We start from the raw sequence: 21,797 nt of genomic DNA, 5'->3' as shown, positions 1-21,797 counted from the left end.
TTTTGATAGAATAGAGGGCATAGAGTGTCATAGATTGGCATAGAGTGGCATAGAGTGAAGTGATATAGAGTGCAGTGGTGTAGAGTGCACTGGTGCAGAGTAGAGTGGCATATAGTGCACTGGTGTAGAGTAAAGTGGCCTAGAGGGCAGTGGGGTAGAGGGGTTTGCAGTGTAATGGCATAGAGTATAGTGATACGGAGTAGAGAGCAGTGGCACAAAGTAGACTGTCATAAAGAACAGTGGAGCAGAGTAGAATGCTGTAGAGTGCAGTGGAGTAGAGTGACACAGAGTGCTGTAGAGTAGAGTGTAGTGGCATAGGGTTAGTGATGTAGGGTGCAGTGGTATAGAGTGCAGTGGCATGGAGTAGAGTGGTGCAGAGTAGAGTGGCGTAAAGTGAAGTTGTGCAGAGTAAAGTAGAGAGGTGCAGAGTGCAGTAGCATAGAGTAGAGTGATGCCGAGTACATTAGAGTGCTGCAGAGAAGATTAGCGTGACATAGAAGGCAGGAGTGTGGAGTGTAGTGGTGAGGAGTGCAGTGGCACAGAGTACAATGTTGAAGAGTAGAGTATAGTGGCGTAGAGTGGTGCAGAGTAGAGTAGGGTGGTGTAGAGTGCAGTGGGATCGAGTGCTGTGGCATACAATGGTATGATTTAGAGTGCAGTGTGGTAGAGTAGAGTGGCATAGAGTGCAGTGGTGTGTAGTAGAGTAGTGTAGAGTGCAGTGATGCAGAGAAGGTTAGAGTGGTGTATGGTGCACAGGAATGTGCAGTGGCATGGAATGCACAGGCCTAGAGCAGTGCAGAGAAGAGCAGAGTGGCATAGGGTACAGTGCTGCATAGTCGTGTAGAAAAGAGCAGAGTGGCATAGAGTGCACTGGCGTAGAGTGGTGCGAGTAGAGTGAAGTGATCTAGAGGGCAAGGGTGCAGATTAGAGTGGTGAAGAGTAGAGTAGAGTGGTGCAAAGTAGAGTGGTGCAGAGTAGAGTAGAGTGGGCAAGAGCAGCGTGATGGGGCGTAGTGTGGTGTGGCATAGAGTGGTGCGGAGTAGAGTGGTGCAGAGTAGAGTGCAGTGACATAGAGTGCAGTGGCATAGAGTAGAGTGGCATAGAGTGCAGTGGAGTAGAGTAGAGTAGAGTAGAGTGCAGTGATGCAGAATAGATTATAGTGGCATAGAGGGCAATGATGCACAGGAGAGTGCAGTGGCATGGAGAGCAGTGAATCAGGCCCTAAGAGTTTACTGGAGGGTTACTCTAAAAACAACTTGATGGATATGTTGCCCACCTCATTACAAGTGCTATAGAATTTGATGCACTTGTAATAAGATGGCCAGGATATCCCTCACATTTAAAATGGAGTAACCTGTCTACCAAACTCTAAATCAAGCCCTAACCCTTTCGGTAACCACAATGGGGCTGATTACTAAAAGCTGACAAGAGCGCGGAGCTCACTTACCTATTGTGGGTCTTGTGGTGGTCGGAAACAGAGAGGTGCTTGAACGAGTAGTGACAGAGGTTGTAGAATGAGCCGTGGAAAGACTGACACTGCTGGATCTCGAAGTACTGTGGCTCTCAGTGGAGCTGGTTTTCCGTGAGGTGCTTTGAGTCGCCGCAGTGATGTTACTCACTGTGGTGATGTGGCTGCCGGTGCTGATGGAGCTCTCTGTTTTGCTCGTACTCGCCGTGGACATTTGACTCCCTGTGGTAACACGACTCTCTGTTGTCTGTCGACTTTCTCGTTCTGTCTGCATATTAGTTGTCAGGCTATGTGATGGTGGAATCTCTGACTTAGTTAGACTCTCTGGTGTTCTCAAACTCTCTAGTGTGCTCAGGCTCTCTGGTGTTGACAGCCTTTCTGGTGTTTTCAAACTCTCATGTGTGCTCAGACTGTGTGGTGTGCTTGTTGACTCAGATACTGTTAAAGTTGTTGCTGTGAGCAAGCTCTTTGAGGTTGTAAGATTCTCTGGCTTGGGCACAATCACTGATGTGCTCACACTCACCGTTGTTCTCAGACTCTCTGGTGTACTTAAACTCTTTGGTGTACTCAGAATCTCAGGTGTTGATTTGCTCTCTGGGGGTTTCAGGCTTTCCTGGGTGCTCCCACTGAGTGGTGTGATTATTGACTCTGGTGGAGTAAAACTCACTGGTGTGGACAAGGTTGTCAGAATTTCTAGAGTGGTCATACTCGTTAGTGTGCTAAACCTCTCTGTTGTTACCAGGCTCTCTGGTGTGCTCAGAGTCTCTGGAGTTGACATGCTCTTGTGTGTGTTCAGGTTCTCTGGTGTGCTCGAAGTCTCTGGAGTTGACATGCTCTGGTGTGTGCTCAGGCTCTCTGGTGTGTTCGTAGTCTCGGGAGTTGACATACTCTGGTGTGTGCTCAGGCTCTCTGGTGTGCTCGGAGTCTCTGGAGTTGACATGCTCTGGTGTGTGCTCAGGCTCTCCGATGTGCTCGGAGTCTCTGGAGTTGACATGCTTTCGTCTGTGCTCAGGCTCTCCGGCGTGCTCGGAGTCTCTGGAGTTGACATGCTCTGGTGTGTGCTCAGGCTCTCTGGTGTGCTCGGAGTCTCTGGGGTTGACATGCTCTTGTGTGTGCTCAGGCTCTGTGGTGTGTTCGGAGTCTCATGTGTTGACATGTTCTCAATTGTGCTCAGGCTCTCTGGAGTGCTCAGAGTCTCTGAAGTTGAGATGCTCTTGTGTGTGCTCAGACTCTCTAGTGTGCTCGGAGTTTCTGGTGTTGATATGCTCTTATGTGTGCTCAGGCTCTCTAGTGTGTTCGGAGTCTCTGGAGTTGACATGCTCTCGTGTGTGCTCAGGCTCTCTAGTGTGCTCGGAGTCTCTGGAGTTGACATGCTCTTGTGTGTGCTCAGGCTCTCTGGTGTGCTTGGAGTCTCTGGTGTTGACATGCTCTCATGTGTGCTCAGCCTCTCTGGTGTGCTCGGAGTCTCTAAAGTTGACATGATCTTGTGTGTGATCAGGCTCTCCATTGTGCTTGGAGTCTCTGGAGTTGACATGCTCTCTTGTGTGCTCAGGCTCTCTGGTGTGCTCGGAGTCTCTGCAGTTGAAATGCTCTTGTGTGTGCTCTGACTCTCTAGGGTTCTCGGAGTCTCTGGAGTTGACATGCTCTTGTATGTGCTCAGACTCTGTAGTGTGCTCAGAGTCTCTGGTGTTGACATGCTCTCATGTGTGCTCAGGCTCTCTGGTGTGCTCGGAGTCTCTTGTGTTGACATGCTCTCGTGTGTGCTCCGGCTCTCTGGTGTGCTCGGAGTCTCTAGAGTTGACATGCTCTCGTGTGTACTCAGGCTCTCTGGCGTGCTCAGAGCCTCTGGTGTTGACATGCTTTCGTGTGTGCTCAGACTATGTGGTGTGCTCGGAGTCTCTGGTATTGACATGCTCTCGTGTGTGCTCAGACTCTGTGGTGTGCTCAGAGTCTCTGGAGATGACATGCTCTTGTGTGTGCTCAGGCTCTCTGGTGTGCTTGGATTCTCTGGTGTTGACAGGCTCTCGTGTGTGCTTAGGCTCTCTGGCATGCTTAGAGTCTCTGGTGTTGACATGCTCTCAGGTGTGCTCAGGCTCTCTGGTGTGCGCGGAGTCTCTCGAGTTGACATGCTCTCGTATGTGCTCAGGCTCTCTGGTGTGCTCGGAGTCTCTGAAGTTGACATGCTTTCGTGTGTTCTCAGGCTCTCTGGTGTGCTTAGAGTCTCTGGTGTTGACATGCTCTCTTGTGTGCTCAGGCTCTCTGATGTGCTCGGAGACTCTGGTGTTGACATGCTCTTGTGAGTGCTCAGGCTCACTTGTGTGTGCGGAGTCTCTGGAGTTGAAATGCTCTTGTGTGTGCTCAGGCTCTCTGGTGTGCTCGGAGTCTCTGGTGTTGACATGCTCTCATGTGTGCTCAGACTCTCGTGTGTGCTCAGGCTCTCTGGTGTGCTCGGAGTCTCTGAAGATGACATGCTCTCATGTGTGCTCAGGCTCTCTGGTGTGCTCAGAGTCTCTGGTGTTGACATGCTCTCATGAGTGCTCAGGATCTCATGTGTGCTCAGACTCTGTGGTGTGCTTGGAGTCTCCGGAGTTGACATGCTCTCATGTGTGCTCAGGCTCTCTGGTGTGCTCAGAGTTTCTGGTGTTGACATGCTCTCATGTGTGCTCAGGCTCTCTGGTGTGCTCAGAGTCTCTGGTGTTGACATGCTCTCATGAGTGCTCAGGATCTCATGTGTGCTCAGGCTCTGTGGTGTGCTCGGAGTCTCCGGAGTTGACATGCTCTCATGTGTGCTCAGGATCTCTGTTGTACTCGGAGTCTCTGGTGTTGACATGCTCTCATGTGTGCTCAGGCTCTCTGGTGTGCTTGGAGTCTCTGGAGTTGAGATGCTCTCACGTGTGCTCAGGCTCTCTGGTGTGCGCGGAGTCTCGGGAGTTGACATGCTCTCATGTGTGCTCAGGATCTCTGGTGTGATCGGAGTCTCAGGAGTTGACATGCTCTTGCGTGTGCTCAGTCTCTCCGGTGTGCTCAAGGTCTCTAGTGTTGACATGCTCTCGTGTGTGCTCAAGCTCTCTGGTGTGCTCGGAGTCTCTGGTGTTGACATGCTCTCGTGTGTGCTCAGACTCTGTGGTGTGCTCAGAGTCTCTAGTGTTGACATGCTCTCGTGTGTGCTCATACTCTGTGGTGTTCTCGGAGTCTCTGGAGTTGACATGCTCTCGTGTGTGCTCAGGCTCTCTGGTGTGCTCGGAGTCTCTGGAATTGACATGCTCTTGTGTGTGCTCAGGCTCTCTGGTGTGCTCAGAGTCTCTGGAGTTGACATGCTCTCGGGTGTGCTCAGGCTCTCTGGTGTGCTCGGAGTCTCTGGAGTTGACATGCTCTTTTGTGTGCTCAGGCTCTCTGGTGTGCTGGGAGACTCTGGAGTTGACATGCTCTCGTGTGTGCTCAGGCTCTCTGGTGTGCTCGGAGTCTCTGGTGTTGACATGCTCTCGTGTGTGCTCAGGCTCTCTGGTGTGCTCAGAGACTCTTGTGTTGACATGCTCTTGTGAGTGCTCAGGCTTTCTTGTATGTGCGGAGTCTCTGGAGTTGAAATGCTCTCGTGTGTGCTCAGGCTCTCTGGTGTGCTCGGAGTCTCTGGTGTTGACATGCTCTCATGTGTGCTCAGGCTCTCTGGTGTGCTCGGAGTCTCTGGAGATGACATGCTCCCATGTGTGCTCAGGTTCTCTGGTGTGCTCAGAGTCTCTGGTGTTGACATGCTCTCATGAGTGCTCAGGATCTCATGTGTGCTCAGGCTCTCTGGTGTGCTCAGAGTTTCTGGTATTGACATGCTCTCATGAGTTCTCAGAATCTCATGTGTGCTCAGGCTCCGTGGTGTGCTCGGAGTCTCTGGAGTTGACATGCTCTCATGTGTGCTCAGGCTCTCTGGTGTGCTCAGAGTTTCTGGTGTTGACATGCTCTCATGTGTGCTCAGGCTCTCATGTGTGCTCAGGCTCTCTGTTGTACTCGGAGTCTCTGGTGTTGACATACTCTCATGTGTGCTCAGGCTCTCTGGTGTGCTTGGAGTCTCTGGAGTTGAGATGCTCTCATGTGTGCTCAGGCTCTCTGGTGTGCTCGGAGTCTTGGGAGTTGACATGCTCTCATGTGTGCTCATGCTCTCTGGTGTGCTCGGAGTCTCAGGAGTTGACATGCTCTTGCGTGTGCTCAGTCTCTCTGGTGTGCTCAAGGTCTCTAGTGTTGACATGTTCTTGTGTGTGCTCAAGCTCTCTGGTGTGCTCAGAGTCTCTAGTGTTGACATGCTATTGTGTGTGCTCAGGCTCTCCAGTGTGCTTGGAGTCTCATGTGTTGACATGCTCTCGTGTGTGCTCCAGCTCTGTGGTGTGCTTGCAGTCTCTGGCGTTGACATGCTCTCGTGTGTGCTCAGGCTCTCTGATGTGCTCGGAGTCTCTGGAGTTGACATGCTCTTGTGTGTGCTCAGGCTCTCTGGTGTGCTCAGAGTCTCTGGAGTTGACATGCTCTCGTGTGTGCTCAGGCTCTCTGGTGTGCTCAGAGACTCTGGTGTTGACATACTCTTGTGAGTGCTCAGGCTCTCTTGTGTGTGCGGAGTCTCTGGAGTTGAAATGCTCTTGTGTGTGCTCAGGCTTTCTGGTGTGCTCGGAGTCTCTGGTGTTGACATGCTCTCGTGTGTGCTCAGGCTCTCTGGTGTGCTCAGAGACTCTGGTGTTGGCATGCTCTTGTGAGTGCTCAGGCTCTCTTGTGTGTGCGGAGTCTCTGGAGTTGAAATGCTCTTGTGTGTGCTCAGGCTCTCTGGTGTGCTCGGAGTCTCTGGTGTTGACATGCTCTCATGTGTGCTCAGGCTCTCGTGTGTGCTCAGGCTCTCTGGTGTGCTCGGAGTCTCTGGAGATGACATGCTCTCATGTGTGCTCAGGTTCTCTGGTGTGCTCAGAGTCTCTGGTGTTGACATGCTCTCATGAGTGCTCAGGATCTCATGTGTGCTCAGGCTCTGTGGTGTGCTCAGAGTCTCTGGAGTTGACATGCTCTCATGTGTGCTCAGGCTCTCTTGTGTGCTCAGAGTTTCTGGTGTTGACATGCTCTCATGTGTGATCAGGCTCTCATGTGTGCTCAGGCTCTCTGTTGTACTCGGAGTCTCTGGTGTTGACATGCTCTCATGTGTGCTCAGGCTCTCTGGTGTGCTTGGAGTCTCTGGAGTTGAGATACTCTCATGTGTGCTCAGGCTCTCTGGTGTGCTCGGAGTCTCGGGAGTTGACATGCTCTCATGTGTGCTCAGGCTCTCTGGTGTGCTCGGAGTCTCAGGAGTTGACATGCTCTTGCGTGTGCTCAGTCTCTCTGGTGTGCTCAATGTCTCTAGTGTTGACATGCTCTTGTGTGTGCTCAAGCTCTCTGGTGTGCTCAGAGTCTCTAGTGTTGACATGCTCTTGTGTGTGCTCATACTCAGTGGCGTGCTCGGAGTCTCTGGAGTTGACATGCTCTCTTGTGTGCTCACGCTCTCTGGTGTGCTCGGAGTCTCTGGAGTTGACATGCTCTTGTGTGTACTCAGGCTCTCTAGTGTGCTCGGAGTCTCATGTGTTGACATGCTCTCGTGTGTGCTCCAGCTCTGTGGTGTGCTTGCAGTATCTGGCGTTGACATGCTCTCGTGTGTGCTCAGGCTCTCTGGTGTGCTGGGAGACTCTGGAGTTGACATGCTCTCGTGTGTGCTCAGGCTCTCTGGTGTGCTCGGAGTTTCTGGTGTTGACATGCTCTTGTGAGTGCTCAGGATCTCATGTGTGCTCAGGCTCTCTGGTGTGCTCAGAGTTTCTGGTATTGACATGCTCTCATGAGTGCTCAGAATCTCATGTGTGCTCAGGCTCCGTGGTGTGCTCGGAGTCTCTGGAGTTGGCATGCTCTCATGTGTGCTCAGGCTCTCTGGTGTGCTCAGAGTTTCTGGTGTTGACATGCTCTCATGTGTGCTCAGGCTCTCATGTGTGCTCAGGCTCTCTGTTGTACTCGGAGTCTCTGGTGTTGACATACTCTCATGTGTGCTCAGGCTCTCTGGTGTGCTTGGAGTCTCTGGAGTTGAGATGCTCTCATGTGTGCTCAGGCTCTCTGGTGTGCTCGGAGTCTCAGGAGTTGACATGCTCTCATGTGTGCTCAGGCTCTCTGGTGTGCTCGGAGTCTCAGGAGTTGACATGCTCTTGCGTGTGCTCAGTCTCTCTGGTGTGCTCAAGGTCTCTAGTGTTGACATGCTCTTGTGTGTGCTCAAGCTCTCTGGTGTGCTCAGAGTCTCTAGTGTTGACATGCTATTGTGTGTGCTCCGGCTCTCCAGTGTGCTCGGAGTCTCATGTGTTGACATGCTCTCGTGTGTGCTCCAGCTCTGTGGTGTGCTTGCAGTCTCTGGCGTTGACATGCTCTCGTGTGTGCTCAGGCTCTCTGATGTGCTCGGAGTCTCTGGAGTTGACATGCTCTTGTGTGTGCTCAGGCTCTCTGGTGTGCTCAGAGTCTCTGGAGTTGACATGCTCTCGTGTGTGCTCAGGCTCTCTGGTGTGCTCAGAGACTCTGGTGTTGACATGCTCTTGTGAGTGCTCAGGCTCTCTTGTGTGTGCGGAGTCTCTGGAGTTGAAATGCTCTTGTGTGTTCTCAGGCTCTCTGGTGTGCTCGGAGTCTCTGGTGTTGACATGCTCTTGTGTGTGCTCAGGCTCTCTGGTGTGCTCAGAGACTCTGGTGTTGACATGCTCTTGTGAGTGCTCAGGCTCTCTTGTGTGTGCGGAGTCTCTGGAGTTGAAATGCTCTTGTGTGTGCTCAGGCTCTCTGGTGTGCTCGGAGTCTCTGGTGTTGACATGCTCTCATGTGTGCTCAGGCTCTCGTGTGTGCTCAGGCTCTCTGGTGTGCTCGGAGTCTCTGGAGATGACATGCTCTCATGTGTGCTCAGGTTCTCTGGTGTGCTCAGAGTCTCTGGTGTTGACATGCTCTCATGAGTGCTCAGGATCTCATGTGTGCTCAGGCTCTGTGGTGTGCTCAGAGTCTCTGGAGTTGACATGCTCTCATGTGTGCTCAGGCTCTCTGGTGTGCTCGGAGTTTCTTGTGTTGACATGCTCTCATGAGTGCTCAGGATCTCATGTGTGCTCAGGCTCTGTGGTGTGCTCGGAGTCTCTGGAGTTGACATGCTCTCATGTGTGCTCAGGCTCTCTGGTGTGCTCAGAGTTTCTGGTGTTGACATGCTCTCATGTGTGCTCAGGCTCTCATGTGTGCTCAGGCTCTCTGTTGTACTCGGAGTCTCTGGTGTTGACATGCTCTCATGTGTGCTCAGGCTCTCTGGTGTGCTTGGAGTCTCTGGAGTTGAGATACTCTCATGTGTGCTCAGGCTCTCTGGTGTGCTCGGAGTCTCGGGAGTTGACATGCTCCCATGTGTGCTCAGGCTCTCTGGTGTGCTCGGAGTCTCAGGAGTTGACATGCTCTTGCGTGTGCTCAGTCTCTCTGGTGTGCTCAAGGTCTCTAGTGTTGACATGCTCTTGTGTGTGCTCAAGCTCTCTGGTGTGCTCAGAGTCTCTAGTGTTGACATGCTCTCGTGTGTGCTCATACTCAGTGGTGTGCTCGGAGTCTCTGGAGTTGACATGCTCTCTTGTGTGCTCACGCTCTCTGGTGTGCTCGGAGTCTCTGGAGTTGACATGCTCTTGTGTGTACTCAGGCTCTCTAGTGTGCTCGGAGTCTCATGTGTTGACATGCTCTCGTGTGTGCTCCAGCTCTGTGGTGTGCTTGCAGTATCTGGCGTTGACATGCTCTCGTGTGTGCTCAGGCTCTCTGATGTGCCCGGAGTCTCTGGAGTTGACATGCTCTTGTGTGTGCTCAGGCTCTCTGGTGTGCTCAGAATCTCTGGAGTTGACATGCTCTCGGGTGTGCTCCGGATCTCTGGTGTGCTCGGAGTCTCTGGAGTTGACATGCTCTTGTGTGTGCTCAGGCTCTCTGGTGTGCTGGGAGACTCTGGAGTTGACATCCTGTCGTGTGTGCTCAGGCTCTCTGGTGTGCTCGGAGTTTCTGGTGTTGTCATGCTCTTGTGAGTGCTCAGGCTCTCTTGTGTGTGCGGAGTCTCTGGAGTTGAAATTCTCTCGTGTGTGCTCTGGCTCTCTGGTGTGCTCGGAGTCTCTGGTGTTGACATGCTGTCATGTGTGCTCAGGTACTCGTGTGTGCTCAGGCTCTCTGGTGTGCTTGGAGTCTCTGGAGATGACATGCTCTCATGTGTGCTCAGGCTCTCTGGTGTGCTCAGAGTCTCTGGTGTTGACATGCTCTCATGAGTGCTCAGGATCTCATGTGTGCTCAGCCTCTGTGGTGTGCTCGGAGTCTCTGGAGTTGACATGCTCTCATGTGTGCTCAGGCTCTCTGGTGTGCTTGGAGTCTCTGGAGTTGAGATGCTATCACGTGTGCTCAGGCTCTCTGGTGTGCTCAGAGTCTCGGGAGTTGACATGCTCTCATGTGTGCTCAGGATCTCTGGTGTGCTCGGAGTCTCAGGAGTTGACATGCTCTTGCGTGTGCTCAGTCTCTCTGGTGTGCTCAAGGTCTCTAGTGTTGACATGCTCTCGTGTGTGCTCAAGCTCTCTGGTGTGCTCGGAGTCTCTGGTGTTGACATGCTCTCGTGTGTGCTCAGACTCTGTGGTGTGCTCAGAGTCTCTAGTGTTGACATGCTCTCGTGTGTGCTCATACTCTGTGGTGTGCTCGGAGTCTCTGAAGTTGACATGCTCTCTTGTGTGCTCACGCTCTCTGGTGTGCTCGGAGTCTCTGGAGATGACATGCTCTCATGTGTGCTCAGGCTCTCTGGTGTGCTCAGAGTTTCTGGTGTTGACATGCTCTCATGAGTGCTCAGGATCTCATGTGTGCTCAGGCTCTGTGGTGTGCTCGGAGTCTCTGGAGATGACATGCTCTCATGTGTTATCAGGCTCTCTGGTGTGCTCAGGGTTTCTGGTGTTGGCATGCTCTCATGTGTGCTCAGGCTCTCATGTGTGCTTGGAGTCTCTGGAGTTGAGATGCTCTCATGTGTGCTCAGGCTCTCTGGTGTGCTCGGAGTCTCGGGAGTTGACATGCTCTCATGTGTGCTCAGGCTCTCTGGTGTGCTCGGAGTCTCAGGTGTTGACATGCTCTTGCGTGTGCTCAGTCTCTCTGGTGTGCTCAAGGTCTCTAGTGTTGACATGCTCTCGTGTGTGCTCAAGCTCTCTGGTGTGCTCAGAGTCTCTAGTGTTGACATGCTCTCGTGTGTGCTCATACTGTGTGGTGTGCTCGGAGTCTCTGGAGTTGACATGCTCTTGTGTGTACTCAGGCTCTCTAGTGTGCTCGGAGTCTCATGTGTTGACATGCTCTCGTGTGTGCTCCAACTCTGTGGTGTGCTTGCTGTCTCTGGCGTTGACATGCTCTCGTGTGTGCTCAGGCTCTCTGGTGTGCTGGGAGTCTCTGGAGTTGACATGCTCTTGTGTGTGCTCAGGCTCTCTGGTGCGCTCAGAGTCTCTGGAGTTGACATGCTCTCGGGTGTGCTCAGGCTCTCTGGTGTGCTCGGAGTCTCTGGAGTTGAGATGCTCTTGTGTGTGCTCAGGCTCTCTGGTGTGCTGGGAGACTCTGGAGTTGACATGCTCTCGTGTGTCCTCAGGCTCTCTGGTGTGCTCGGAGTCTCTGGTCTTGACATGCTCTCGTGTGTGCTCAGGCTCTCTGGTGTGCTCGGAGACTCTGGTGTTGACATGCTCTTGTGAGTGCTCAGGCTCTCTTGTGTGTGGGGAGTCTCTGGAGTTGAAATGCTCTTGTGTGTGCTCAGACTTTCTGGTGTGCTCGGAGTCTCTGGTGTTGACATGCTGTCATGTGTGCTCAGGCTCTCGTGTGTGCTCAGGCTCTCTAGTGTGCTCAGAGTCTCTGGTGTTGACATGCTCTCATGAGTGCTCAGGATCTTATGTGTGCTCAGGCTCTGTGGTGTGCTCGGAGTCTCTGGAGTTGACATGCTCTCATGTGTGCTCAGGCTCTCTGGTGTGCTCAGAGTCTCTGGAGTTGACATGCTCTCATGTGTGCTCAGGCTCTCTGGTGTGCTCGGAGTCTCAGGAGTTGAAATGCTCTTGCGTGTGCTCAGTCTCTCTGGTGTGCTCAAAATCTCTAGTGTTGACATGCTCTCGTGTGTGCTCAATCTCTCTGGTGTGCTCGGAGTCTCTGGTGTTGACATACTCTTGAGTGTGCTCAGACTCTGTGGTGTGCTCGGAGTCTCTAGTGTTGACATGCTCGCGCGTGTGCTCACGCTCTCTGGTGTGCTCGGAGTCTCTGGAGTTGACATGCTCTTGTGTGTACTCAGGCTCTCTAGTGTGCTCGGACTCTCATGTGTTGACATGCTCTCGTGTGTGCTCCAGCTCTGTGGTGTGCTCGGAGTCTCTGGCATTGACATGCGCTCATGTGTGCTCAGGCTCTCTGGTGTGCTCAGAGTCTCTGGTGTTGACATGCTCTTGTGTGTGCTCAGGCTCTCTGGGGTGCTCTGAGACTTTGGTGTTGACATGCTCTCATATGTTCTCAGATTCTGTGATGTGCTTTGAGTATCTGGTGTTGACGTGCTCTCATGTGTGGTCAAGCTCTCTGGTGTGCTCAGAGTCTCTGGAGGTGACTTATTCTCATGGGTGCTCAGGCTCTCTGGTGTGCTCAGAGTCTCTAGAGTTGAAATGCTTTTGTCGGTGCTCAGGCTCTCTAGTGTGCTCGGAGTCTCTGGAGTTGACATGCTCTTGTGTGTGCTCAGGCTTTCATGTCTGCTCGGTGTCTTTGGAGTTGAGATGCTCTCATGTGTGCTCAGGCTCTCTGGTGTGCTCAGAGACTCCGGTGTTGACATGCTCTCATGTTTGCTCAGGCTCCCTGGTGTGCTCGGAGTCTCCGGTGTTGACATGCTCTCATGTTTACTCAGGCTCCCTGGTGTGCTTGGAGTCTCTGGAGTTGAGATGCTCTCGTGTGTGCTCAGGTTCTCCGGTGTGCTCTGAGTCTCTGGAGTTGACATGCTCGCATGTGTGCTCAGGCTTTCTGGTGTGCTCGGAGTCTCTGGAGTGGACATGCTCTCGTGTGTGCTCAGGCTCTCGGGGGTGCTCGGTGGGGCTGGAGTTGAAATGCTCTTGTGTGTGCTCAGGCTCTCTGGTGTGCTCGGAGTCCTTGGAGTTGACATGCTCTCGTGTGTGCTCAGTCTCTCCGGTGTGCTCGGTGTCTCTGGAGTTGAAATGCTCCTGTGTGTGCTCAGGCTCTCTGGTGTGCTTGGAGTCTCTGGAGTTGACATGCTTTTGTGTGTGCTCAGGCTCTCTGGTGTGCTCGGAGTCTCTGGAGTTGAGATGCTCTTGTGTGTGCTCAGGCTCTCCGGTGTGCTCGGAGTCTCTGGAGTTGACATGCTCTTGTGTGTGCTCAGGCTCTCCAGTGTGTTCGGAGTCTCTGGAGTTGAGATGCTCTTGTGTGTGCTCAGGCTCTCTGGTGTGCTCGGAGTCCCTGGAGTTGGCATGCTCTCATGAGTGCTCAGGATCTCATGTGTGCTCAGGCTCTCTGGTGTGCTCGGAGTCTCTGGAGATGACATGCTCTCATGTGTGCTCAGGCTCTCATGTGTGCTCAGGCTCTCTGTTGTACTCGGAGTCTCCGGTGTTGACATGCTCTCATAAGTGCTCAGGATCTCATGTGTGCTCAGGCTCTCTGGTGTGCTCGGAGTCTCTGGAGATGACATGCTCTCATGTGTGCTCAGGCTCTCTGGTGTGCTCAGAGTCTCGGGAGTTGACATGCTCTCATGTGTGCTCAGGATCTCTGGTGTGCTCGGAGTCTCAGGAGTTGACATGCTCTTGCGTGTGCTCAGTCTCTCTGGTGTGCTCAAGGTCTCTAGTGTTGACATGCTCTCGTGTGTGCTCAAGCTCTCTGGTGTGCTCGGAGTCTCTGGTGTTGACATGCTCTCGTGTGTGCTCAGACTCTGTGGTGTGCTCAGAGTCTCTAGTGTTGACATGCTCTTGTGTGTGCTTATACTCTGTGATGTGCTCGGAGTCTCTGAAGTTGACATGCTCTCTTGTGTGCTCACGCTCTCTGGTGTGCCCGGAGTCTCTGGAGTTGACATGCTCTTGTGTGTACTCAGGCTCTCTAGTGTGCTCGGAGTCTCATGTGTTGACATGCTCTTGTGTGTGCTCCAGGTCTGTGGTGTGCTTGCAGTCTCTGGCGTTGACATGCTCTTGTGTGTGCTCAGGCTCTCTGGTGTGCTCGGAGTCTCTGGAGTTGACATGCTCTTGTGTGTGCTCAGGCTCTCTGGTGTGCTGAGAGTCTCCGGAGTTGACATGCTCTCGGGTGTGCTCAGGCTCTCTGGTGTGCTCGGAGTCTCTGGAGTTGACAATCTCTTGTGTGTGCTCAGGCTCTCTGGTGTGCTGGGAGACTCTGGAGTTGACATGCTCTCGTGTGTGCTTAGGCTCTCTGGTGTGCTCGGAGTCTCTGGTGTTGACATGCTCTTGTGTGTGCTCAGGCTCTCTGGTGTGCTCAGAGACTCTGGTGTTGACATGCTCTTGTGTGTGCTCAGGCTCTCGTGTGTGTGCAGAGTCTCTGGAGTTGAAATGCTCTTGTGTGTGCTCAGGATCCCTGGTGTGCTCGGAGTCTCTGGTGTTGACATGCTCTCATGTGTGCTCAGGCTCTCGTGTGTGCTCAGGCTCTCTGGTGTGCTCGGAGTCTCTGGAGATGACATGCTCTCATGTGTGCTCAGGCTCTCTGGTGTGCTCAGAGTTTCTGGTGTTGGCATGCTCTCATGTGTGCTCAGGCTCTCATGTGTGCTCAGGCTCTCTGTTGTACTCGGAGTCTCCGGTGTTGATATGCTCTCATGAGTGCTCAGGATCTCATGTGTGCTCAGGCTCTCTGGTGTGCTCGGAGTCTCTGGAGATGACATGCTCTCATGTGTGCTCAGGCTCTCTGGTGTGCTCAGAGTTTCTGGTGTTGACATGCTCTCATGAGTGCTCAGGATCTCATGTGTGCTCAGGCTCTGTGGTGTGCTCGGAGTCTCTGGAGATGACATGCTCTCATGTGTGCTCAGGCTCTCTGGTGTGCTCAGGGTTTCTGGTGTTGGCATGCTCTCATGTGTGCTCAGGCTCTCATGTGTGCTCAGGCTCTCTGTTGTACTCGGAGTCTCCGGTGTTGACATGCTCTCATGTGTGCTCAGGCTCTCTGGTGTGCTTGGAGTCTCTGGAGTTGAGATGCTCTCATGTGTGCTCAGGCTCTCTGGTGTGCTCGGAGTCTCGGGAGTTGACATGCTCTCATGTGTGCTCAGGCTCTCTGGTGTGCTCGGAGTCTCAGGTGTTGACATGCTCTTGCGTGTGCTCAGTCTCTCTGGTGTGCTCAAGGTCTCTAGTGTTGACATGCTCTCGTGTGTGCTCAAGCTCTCTGGTGTGCTCAGAGTCTCTAGTGTTGACATGCTCTCGTGTGTGCTCATACTGTGTGGTGTGCTCGGAGTCTCTGGAGTTGACATGCTCTCTTGTGTGCTCACGCTCTCTGGTATGCTCGGAGTCTCTGGAGTTGACATGCTCTTGTGTGTACTCAGGCTCTCTAGTGTGCTCGGAGTCTCATGTGTTGACATGCTCTCGTGTGTGCTCCAGCTCTGTGGTGTGCTTGCAGTCTCTGGCGTTGACATGCTCTCGTGTGTGCTCAGGCTCTCTGGTGTGCTGGGAGTCTCTGGAGTTGACATGCTCTTGTGTGTGCTCAGGCTCTCTGGTGTGCTCGGAGTCTCTGGAGTTGACATGCTCTTGTGTGTGCTCAGGCTCTCTGGTGTGCTGGGAGACTCTGGAGTTGACATGCTCTCGTGTGTGCTCAGGCTCTCTGGTGTGCTCGGAGTCTCTGGTGTTGACATGCTCTTGTGTGTGCTCAGGCTCTCTGGTGTGCTCGGAGACTCTGGTGTTGACATGCTCTTGTGAGTGCTCAGGCTCTCTTGTGTGTGCGGAGTCTCTGGAGTTGAAATGCTCTTGTGTGTGCTCAGACTCTCTGGTGTGCTCGGAGTCTCTGGTGTTGACATGCTGTCATGTGTGCTCAGGCTCTCGTGTGTGCTCAGGCTCTCTAGTGTGCTAGGAGTCTCTGGTGTTGACATGCTCTCATGAGTGCTCAGGATCTCATGTGTGCTCAGGCTCTGTGGTGTGCTTGGAGTCTCTGGAGTTGACATGCTCTCATGTTTGCTCAGGCTCCCTGGTGTGCTCGGAGTCTCCGGTGTTGACATGCTCTCATGTTTGCTCAGGCTCCCTGGTGTGCTTGGAGTCTCTGGAGTTGAGATGCTCTCGTGTGTGCTCAGGTTCTCCGGTGTGCTCTGAGTCTCTGGAGTTGACATGCTCGCATGTGTGCTCAGGCTTTCTGGTGTGCTCGGAGTCTCTGGAGTGGACATGCTCTCGTGTGTGCTCAGGCTCTCCGGGGTGCTCGGTGTGGCTGGAGTTGAAATGCTCTTGTGTGTGCTCAGGCTCTCTGGTGTGCTCGGAGTCTTTGGAGTTGACATGCTCTCGTGTGTGCTCAGTGTCTCCGGTGTGCTCGGTGTCTCTGGAGTTGAAATGCTCCTGTGTGTGCTCAGGCTCTCTGGTGTGCTTGGAGTCTCTGGAGTTGACATGCTTTTGTGTGTGCTCAGGCTCTCTGGTGTGCTCGGAGTCTCTGGAGTAGAGATGCTCTTGTGTGTGCTCAGGCTCTCTGGTGTGCTCGGAGTCTCTGGAGTTGAAATGCTCTTGTGTGTGCTCAGGCTCTCCGGTGTGCTCGGAGTCTCTGGAGTTGACATGCTCTCGTGTGTGCTCAGGCTCTCCGGTGTGCTCGGAGTCTCTGGAGTTGAGATGCTCTTGTGTGTGCTCAGGCTCTCTGGTGTGCTCGGGGACTCTGGAGTTGACAAGCTCTCATGTGTGCTCAGGCTCTCTGGTGTGCTCGGAGTCCCTGGAGTTGACATGCTCTTGTGTGTGCTCAGACTCTGTGGTGTGCTCGGAGTCTCTGGAGTTGATATGCTCTCGTGTGTGCTCAGGCTCTCCGGTGTGCTCGAAGTCTCTGGAGTTGACATGCTCTGGTGTTTACTCAGGCTCTCTGGTGTGCTCAGAGTCTCTGGAGTTGACATGCTCTTGTGTGTGCTCAGGCTCTCCGGCGTGCTCGGAGTCTCTAGAGTTGACATGCTCACGTGTGTGCTCAGGCTCTCCTGTGTGCTCGAAGTCTCTGGAGTTGACATGCTCTCGTGTGTGCTCAGGCTCTCTAGTGTGCTCGGAGTCCCTGGAGTTGACATACTAACGTGTGTGCTCAGGCTCTCTGGTGTGCTCGGAGTCTCTGGTGTGCTCGGAGTCTCTGGAGTTGACATACTCTCGTGTGTGCTCAGGCTCTCTGGTGTACTCGTAGTCTCTGGTGTGCTCGGAGTCTCTGGAGTTGACATACTCTCGTGTGTGCTCAGCCTCTCTGGTGTGCTCGGAGTCTCTGGTGTGCTCGGAGTCTCTGGAGTTGACATACTCTCGTGTGTGCTCAAGCTCCCTGGTGTGCTCGGAGTCTCTGGTGTGCTCGGAGTCTCTGGAGTTGACATACTCTTGTGTGTGCTCAGGCTCTCTGGTGTGCTCGGAGTCTCTGGTGTGCTCGGAGTCTCTGGAGTTGACATACTCTTGTGTGTGCTCAGGCTCTCTGGTGTGCTCGGAGTCTCTGGTGTGCTCGGAGTCTCTGGAGTTGACATACTCTTGTGTGTGCTCAGCCTCTCTGGTGTGCTCGGAGTCTCTGGTGTGCTCGGAGTCTCTGGAGTTGACATACTCTCGTGTGTGCTCAGGCTCTCCAGTGTGCTCAGAGTGTCTGTTGTTCTCGAAGTCTCTGGAGTTGATATGCTCTCATGTGTGCTCAGGCTCTCTGGTGTGCTTGGAGTCTCTGGAGTTGACCGGCTCTTGTGTGTGCTCATGCTCTCTGGTGTGCTCGGAGTCCCTGGTGTTGACATACTCTTGTGTGAGCTCAGGCTCTCTGGTGTGCTCTGAGTCTCTGGAGTTGACCTGCTCTTGTGTGTGCTCAGGCTCTCTGGTGTGCTTGGAGTCTCTGGAGTTGACATGCTCTTGTGTGTGGTCAGGCTCTCTGGTGTGCTCAGAGTCTCTGGTGTTGACATACTCTTGTGTGTGCTCAGGCTCTCTGGTGTGCTCGGAGTCTCTGATGTGCTCAGAGTCTCAGGAGTTGACATACGCTCGTGTGTGCTCAGGCTCTCTGGTGTGCTCGGAGTCTCTGGAGTTGACATGCTCTCGTGTGTGCTCCAGCTCTGTGGTGTGCTTGCAGTCTCTGGCGTTGACATGCTCTCGTGTGTGCTCAGGCTCTCTGGTGTGCTGGGAGTCTCTGGAGTTGACATGCTCTTGTGTGTGCTCAGGCTCTCTGGTGTGCTCAGAGTCTCTGGAGTTGACATGCTCTCGGGTGTGCTCAGGCTCTCTGGTGTGCTCGGAGTCTCTGGAGTTGACATGCTCTTGTGTGTGCTCAGGCTCTCTGGTGTGCTGGGAGACTCTGGAGTTGACATGCTCTCGTGTGTGCTCAGGCTCTCTGGTGTGCTCGGAGTCTCTGGTGTTGACATGCTCTTGTGTGTGCTCAGGCTCTCTGGTGTGCTCGGAGACTCTGGTGTTGACATGCTCTTGTGAGTGCTCAGGCTCTCTTGTGTGTGCGGAGTCTCTGGAGTTGAAATGCTCTTGTGTGTGCTCAGACTCTCTGGTGTTCTCGGAGTCTCTGGTGTTGACATGCTGTCATGTGTGCTCAGGCTCTCGTGTGTGCTCAGGCTCTCTAGTGTGCTAGGAGTCTCTGGTGTTGACATGCTCTCATGAGTGCTCAGGATCTCATGTGTGCTCAGGCTCTGTGGTGTGCTCGGAGTCTCTGGAGTTGACATGCTCTCATGTTTGCTCAGGCTCCCTGGTGTGCTCGGAGTCTCCGGTGTTGACATGCTCTCATGTTTGCTCAGGCTCCCTGGTGTGCTTGGAGTCTCTGGAGTTGAGATGCTCTCGTGTGTGCTCAGGTTCTCCGGTGTGCTCTGAGTCTCTGGAGTTGACATGCTTGCATGTGTGCTCAGGCTTTCTGGTGTGCTCGGAGTCTCTGGAGTGGACATGCTCTCGTGTGTGCTCAGGCTCTCCGGGGTGCTCGGTGTGGCTGGAGTTGAAATGCTCTTGTGTGTGCTCAGGCTCTCTGGTGTGCTCGGAGTCTTTGGAGTTGACATGCTCTCGTGTGTGCTCAGTGTCTCCGGTGTGCTCGGTGTCTCTGGAGTTGAAATGCTCCTGTGTGTGCTCAGGCTCTCTGGTGTGCTTGGAGTCTCTGGAGTTGACATGCTTTTGTGTGTGCTCAGGCTCTCTGGTGTGCTCGGAGTCTCTGGAGTAGAGATGCTCTTGTGTGTGCTCAGGCTCTCTGGTATGCTCGGAGTCTCTGGAGTTGAAATGCTCTTGTGTGTGCTCAGGCTCTCCGGTGTGCTCGGAGTCTCTGGAGTTGACATGCTCTCGTGTGTGCTCAGGCTCTCCGGTGTGCTCGGAGTCTCTGGAGTTGAGATGCTCTTGTGTGTGCTCAGGCTCTCTGGTGTGCTCGGGGACTCTGGAGTTGACAAGCTCTCATGTGTGCTCAGGCTCTCTGGTGTGCTCGGAGTCCCTGGAGTTGACATGCTCTTGTGTGTGCTCAGACTCTGTGGTGTGCTCGGAGTCTCTGGAGTTGATATGCTCTTGTGTGTGCTCAGGCTCTCCGGTGTGCTCGAAGTCTCTGGAGTTGACATGCTCTGGTGTTTACTCAGGCTCTCTGGTGTGCTCAGAGTCTCTGGAGTTGACATGCTCTTGTGTGTGCTCAGGCTCTCCGGCGTGCTCGGAGTCTCTAGAGTTGACATGCTCACGTGTGTGCTCAGGCTCTCCTGTGTGCTCGAAGTCTCTGGAGTTGACATGCTCTCGTGTGTGCTCAGGCTCTCTAGTGTGCTCGGAGTCCCTGGAGTTGACATACTAACGTGTGTGCTCAGGCTCTCTGGTGTGCTCGGAGTCTCTGGTGTGCTCGGAGTCTCTGGAGTTGACATACTCTCGTGTGTGCTCAGGCTCTCTGGTGTACTCGTAGTCTCTGGTGTGCTCGGAGTCTCTGGAGTTGACATACTCTTGTGTGTGCTCAGCCTCTCTGGTGTGCTCGGAGTCTCTGGTGTGCTCGGAGTCTCTGGAGTTGACATACTCTTGTGTGTGCTCAAGCTCCCTGGTGTGCTCGGAGTCTCTGGTGTGCTCGGAGTCTCTGGAGTTGACATACTTTTGTGTGTGCTCAGGCTCTCTGGTGTGCTCGGAGTCTCTGATGTGCTCGGAGTCTCTGGAGTTGACATACTCTTGTGTGTGCTCAGGCTCTCTGGTGTGCTCGGAGTCTCTGGTGTGCTTGGAGTCTCTGGAGTTGACATACTCTTGTGTGTGCTCAGCCTCTCTGGTGTGCTCGGAGTCTCTGGAGTTGACATACTCTCGTGTGTGCTCAGGCTCTCCAGTGTGCTCAGAGTGTCTGTTGTTCTCGAAGTCTCTGGAGTTGATATGCTCTCATGTGTGCTCAGGCTCTCTGGTGTGCTTGGAGTCTCTGGAGTTGACCGGCTCTTGTGTGTGCTCATGCTCTCTGGTGTGCTTGGAGTCCCTGGTGTTGACATACTCTTGTGTGAGCTCAGGCTCTCTGGTGTGCTCTGAGTCTCTGGAGTTGACCTGCTCTTGTGAGTGCTCAGGCTCTCTGGTGTGCTCGGAGTCTCTGGAGTTGACATGCTCTTGTGTGTGGTCAGGCTCTCTGGTGTGCTCAGAGTCTCTGGTGTTGACATACTCTCGTGTGTGCTCAGGCTCTCTGGTGTGCTCGGAGTCTCTGATGTGCTCAGAGTCTCAGGAGTTGACATACGCTCGTGTGTGCTCAGGCTCTCTGGTGTGCTCGGAGTCTCTGGAGTTGACATGCTCTTGTGTGTGCTCAGACTCTGTGGTGTGCTCGGAGTCTCTGGAGTTGACATGCTCTGGTGTGTACTCAGGCTCTCTGGCGTGCTCAGAGTCTCTGGAGTTGGCATGCTCTTGTGTGAGCTCAGGCTCTCTAGTGTGCTCGGAGTCTCTGGAGTTGACATACTCACGTGTGTGCTCAGGCTCTCTGGTGTACTCGGAGTCTCCGGTGTGCTCGGAGTCTCTGGAGTTGACATACTCTCGTGTGTGCTCAGCCTCTCTGGTGTGCTCGGAGTCTCTGGTGTGCTCGGAGTCTCTGGAGTTGACAGACTCTCGTGTGTGCTCAAGCTCTCTGGTGTGCTCGGAGTCTCTGGTGTGCTCGAAGTCTCTGGAGTTGACATACTCTCGTGTGTGCTCAGCCTCTCTGGTGTGCTCGGATTCTCTGGAGTTGACATACTCTTGTGTGTGCTCAGGCTCTCTGGTGTGCTCGAAGTCTCGGGATTTGACATGCGCTCGTGTGTGATCAGGCTCTCGTGTGTGCTCAGGCTCTCTGGTGTGCTCGGAGTCTCTGGTGTGCTCGAAGCTTCTGGAGTTGACATCCTGTCATGTGTGCTCAGACTCTCTTGTGTGCCTATTGACTGTTGCGCTGTTATTCTCACTGATGATGTCAATCTCTTGGTTGTGTTCAGACTTTCTGATGATGGTATAATCTCTGGTGTGGTATGACTCCCTAGGTTTGTCACACTTTCAGAGGTGCTCCTACTCCCCAGTGCACTTATGGACTCTTGTGTTCTCGTACTCTCTGGTGTTGTCGCAATCTCTTGTGTGCCCATACTCACTACGGTGGTGTCTAGACTATCAGCTCTAGTCAGACTCCCGTTTATCTTGTCACTGCTCGAGGAGGTTTCTATCGGTGCGCTGTTGCTACTTTCCTCTCTCCGGTTCCTGATCTTACGCACTTCCACCTCCTGATTGGTCTTCTGCGTCTCCTCTTCCGGTCTTTGGTTGTAGCTGGCACCTACCCAGATCTCCTGGAGCTCTCCTGGCTGCCTGTGTTGCTTTGTCTGGTGCATCTGTTGATGCCCGTGGTGTGCTGGGTGGATGGGTGGTCCTCCATCCTTCCTGTGCTCTCCACACTCGGAGGTGCAAAGGCCATTGGTGCTCAACCCGACTTGGTACTTGGCTGTCCTCTCCTCTGGCTCTGTGGTCCTCACTGGCTCCTCCTGCCGCATCCAAGGGTTCTGTAGATCTGATGATGAAAAGTAACTGTGAGTATTGTGGTGACTCACTGTTCGGACTACATCATACCCAGATTACTAACCTTTGGTTGTTAATCTATTTCTTAAATGCATTTGAATTAAAGCACACTTCACTTGAAAACTTTATTGCATGATTTGATAAAACCTTTGCAAAATACAAATTAAAGCACACAAATTCTCTGGTCAATGAAGCTTTCGTATCCCGTCAATCTATATGATTTTGAAACATTCAGCACAATAAAA

At 53.3% G+C, this 21,797-nt stretch overlaps 1 protein-coding gene across 1 annotated transcript in view; it reads right to left on the bottom strand.

Moving 5' to 3' along the window:
- The window catches only part of LOC147678029 (uncharacterized), a 79,576-nt gene that overhangs the window by 37,427 nt on the left and 20,352 nt on the right, over positions 1 to 21,797 (bottom strand). The window contains exon 2 of the mRNA XM_086945929.1: positions 1,448 to 21,544. Coding sequence (XP_086802055.1) covers positions 1,448 to 21,544 — 20,097 coding nt within the window. The remainder of the gene's footprint in view (positions 1 to 1,447; positions 21,545 to 21,797) is intronic.

This window comes from Lissotriton vulgaris, chromosome 12 (assembly GCF_964263255.1).
Source record: "Lissotriton vulgaris chromosome 12, aLisVul1.2, whole genome shotgun sequence".
In the NCBI taxonomy this organism is placed as follows: Eukaryota; Metazoa; Chordata; class Amphibia; order Caudata; family Salamandridae; genus Lissotriton; species Lissotriton vulgaris.
This window is presented reverse-complemented; position numbering and strand designations above follow the sequence as displayed.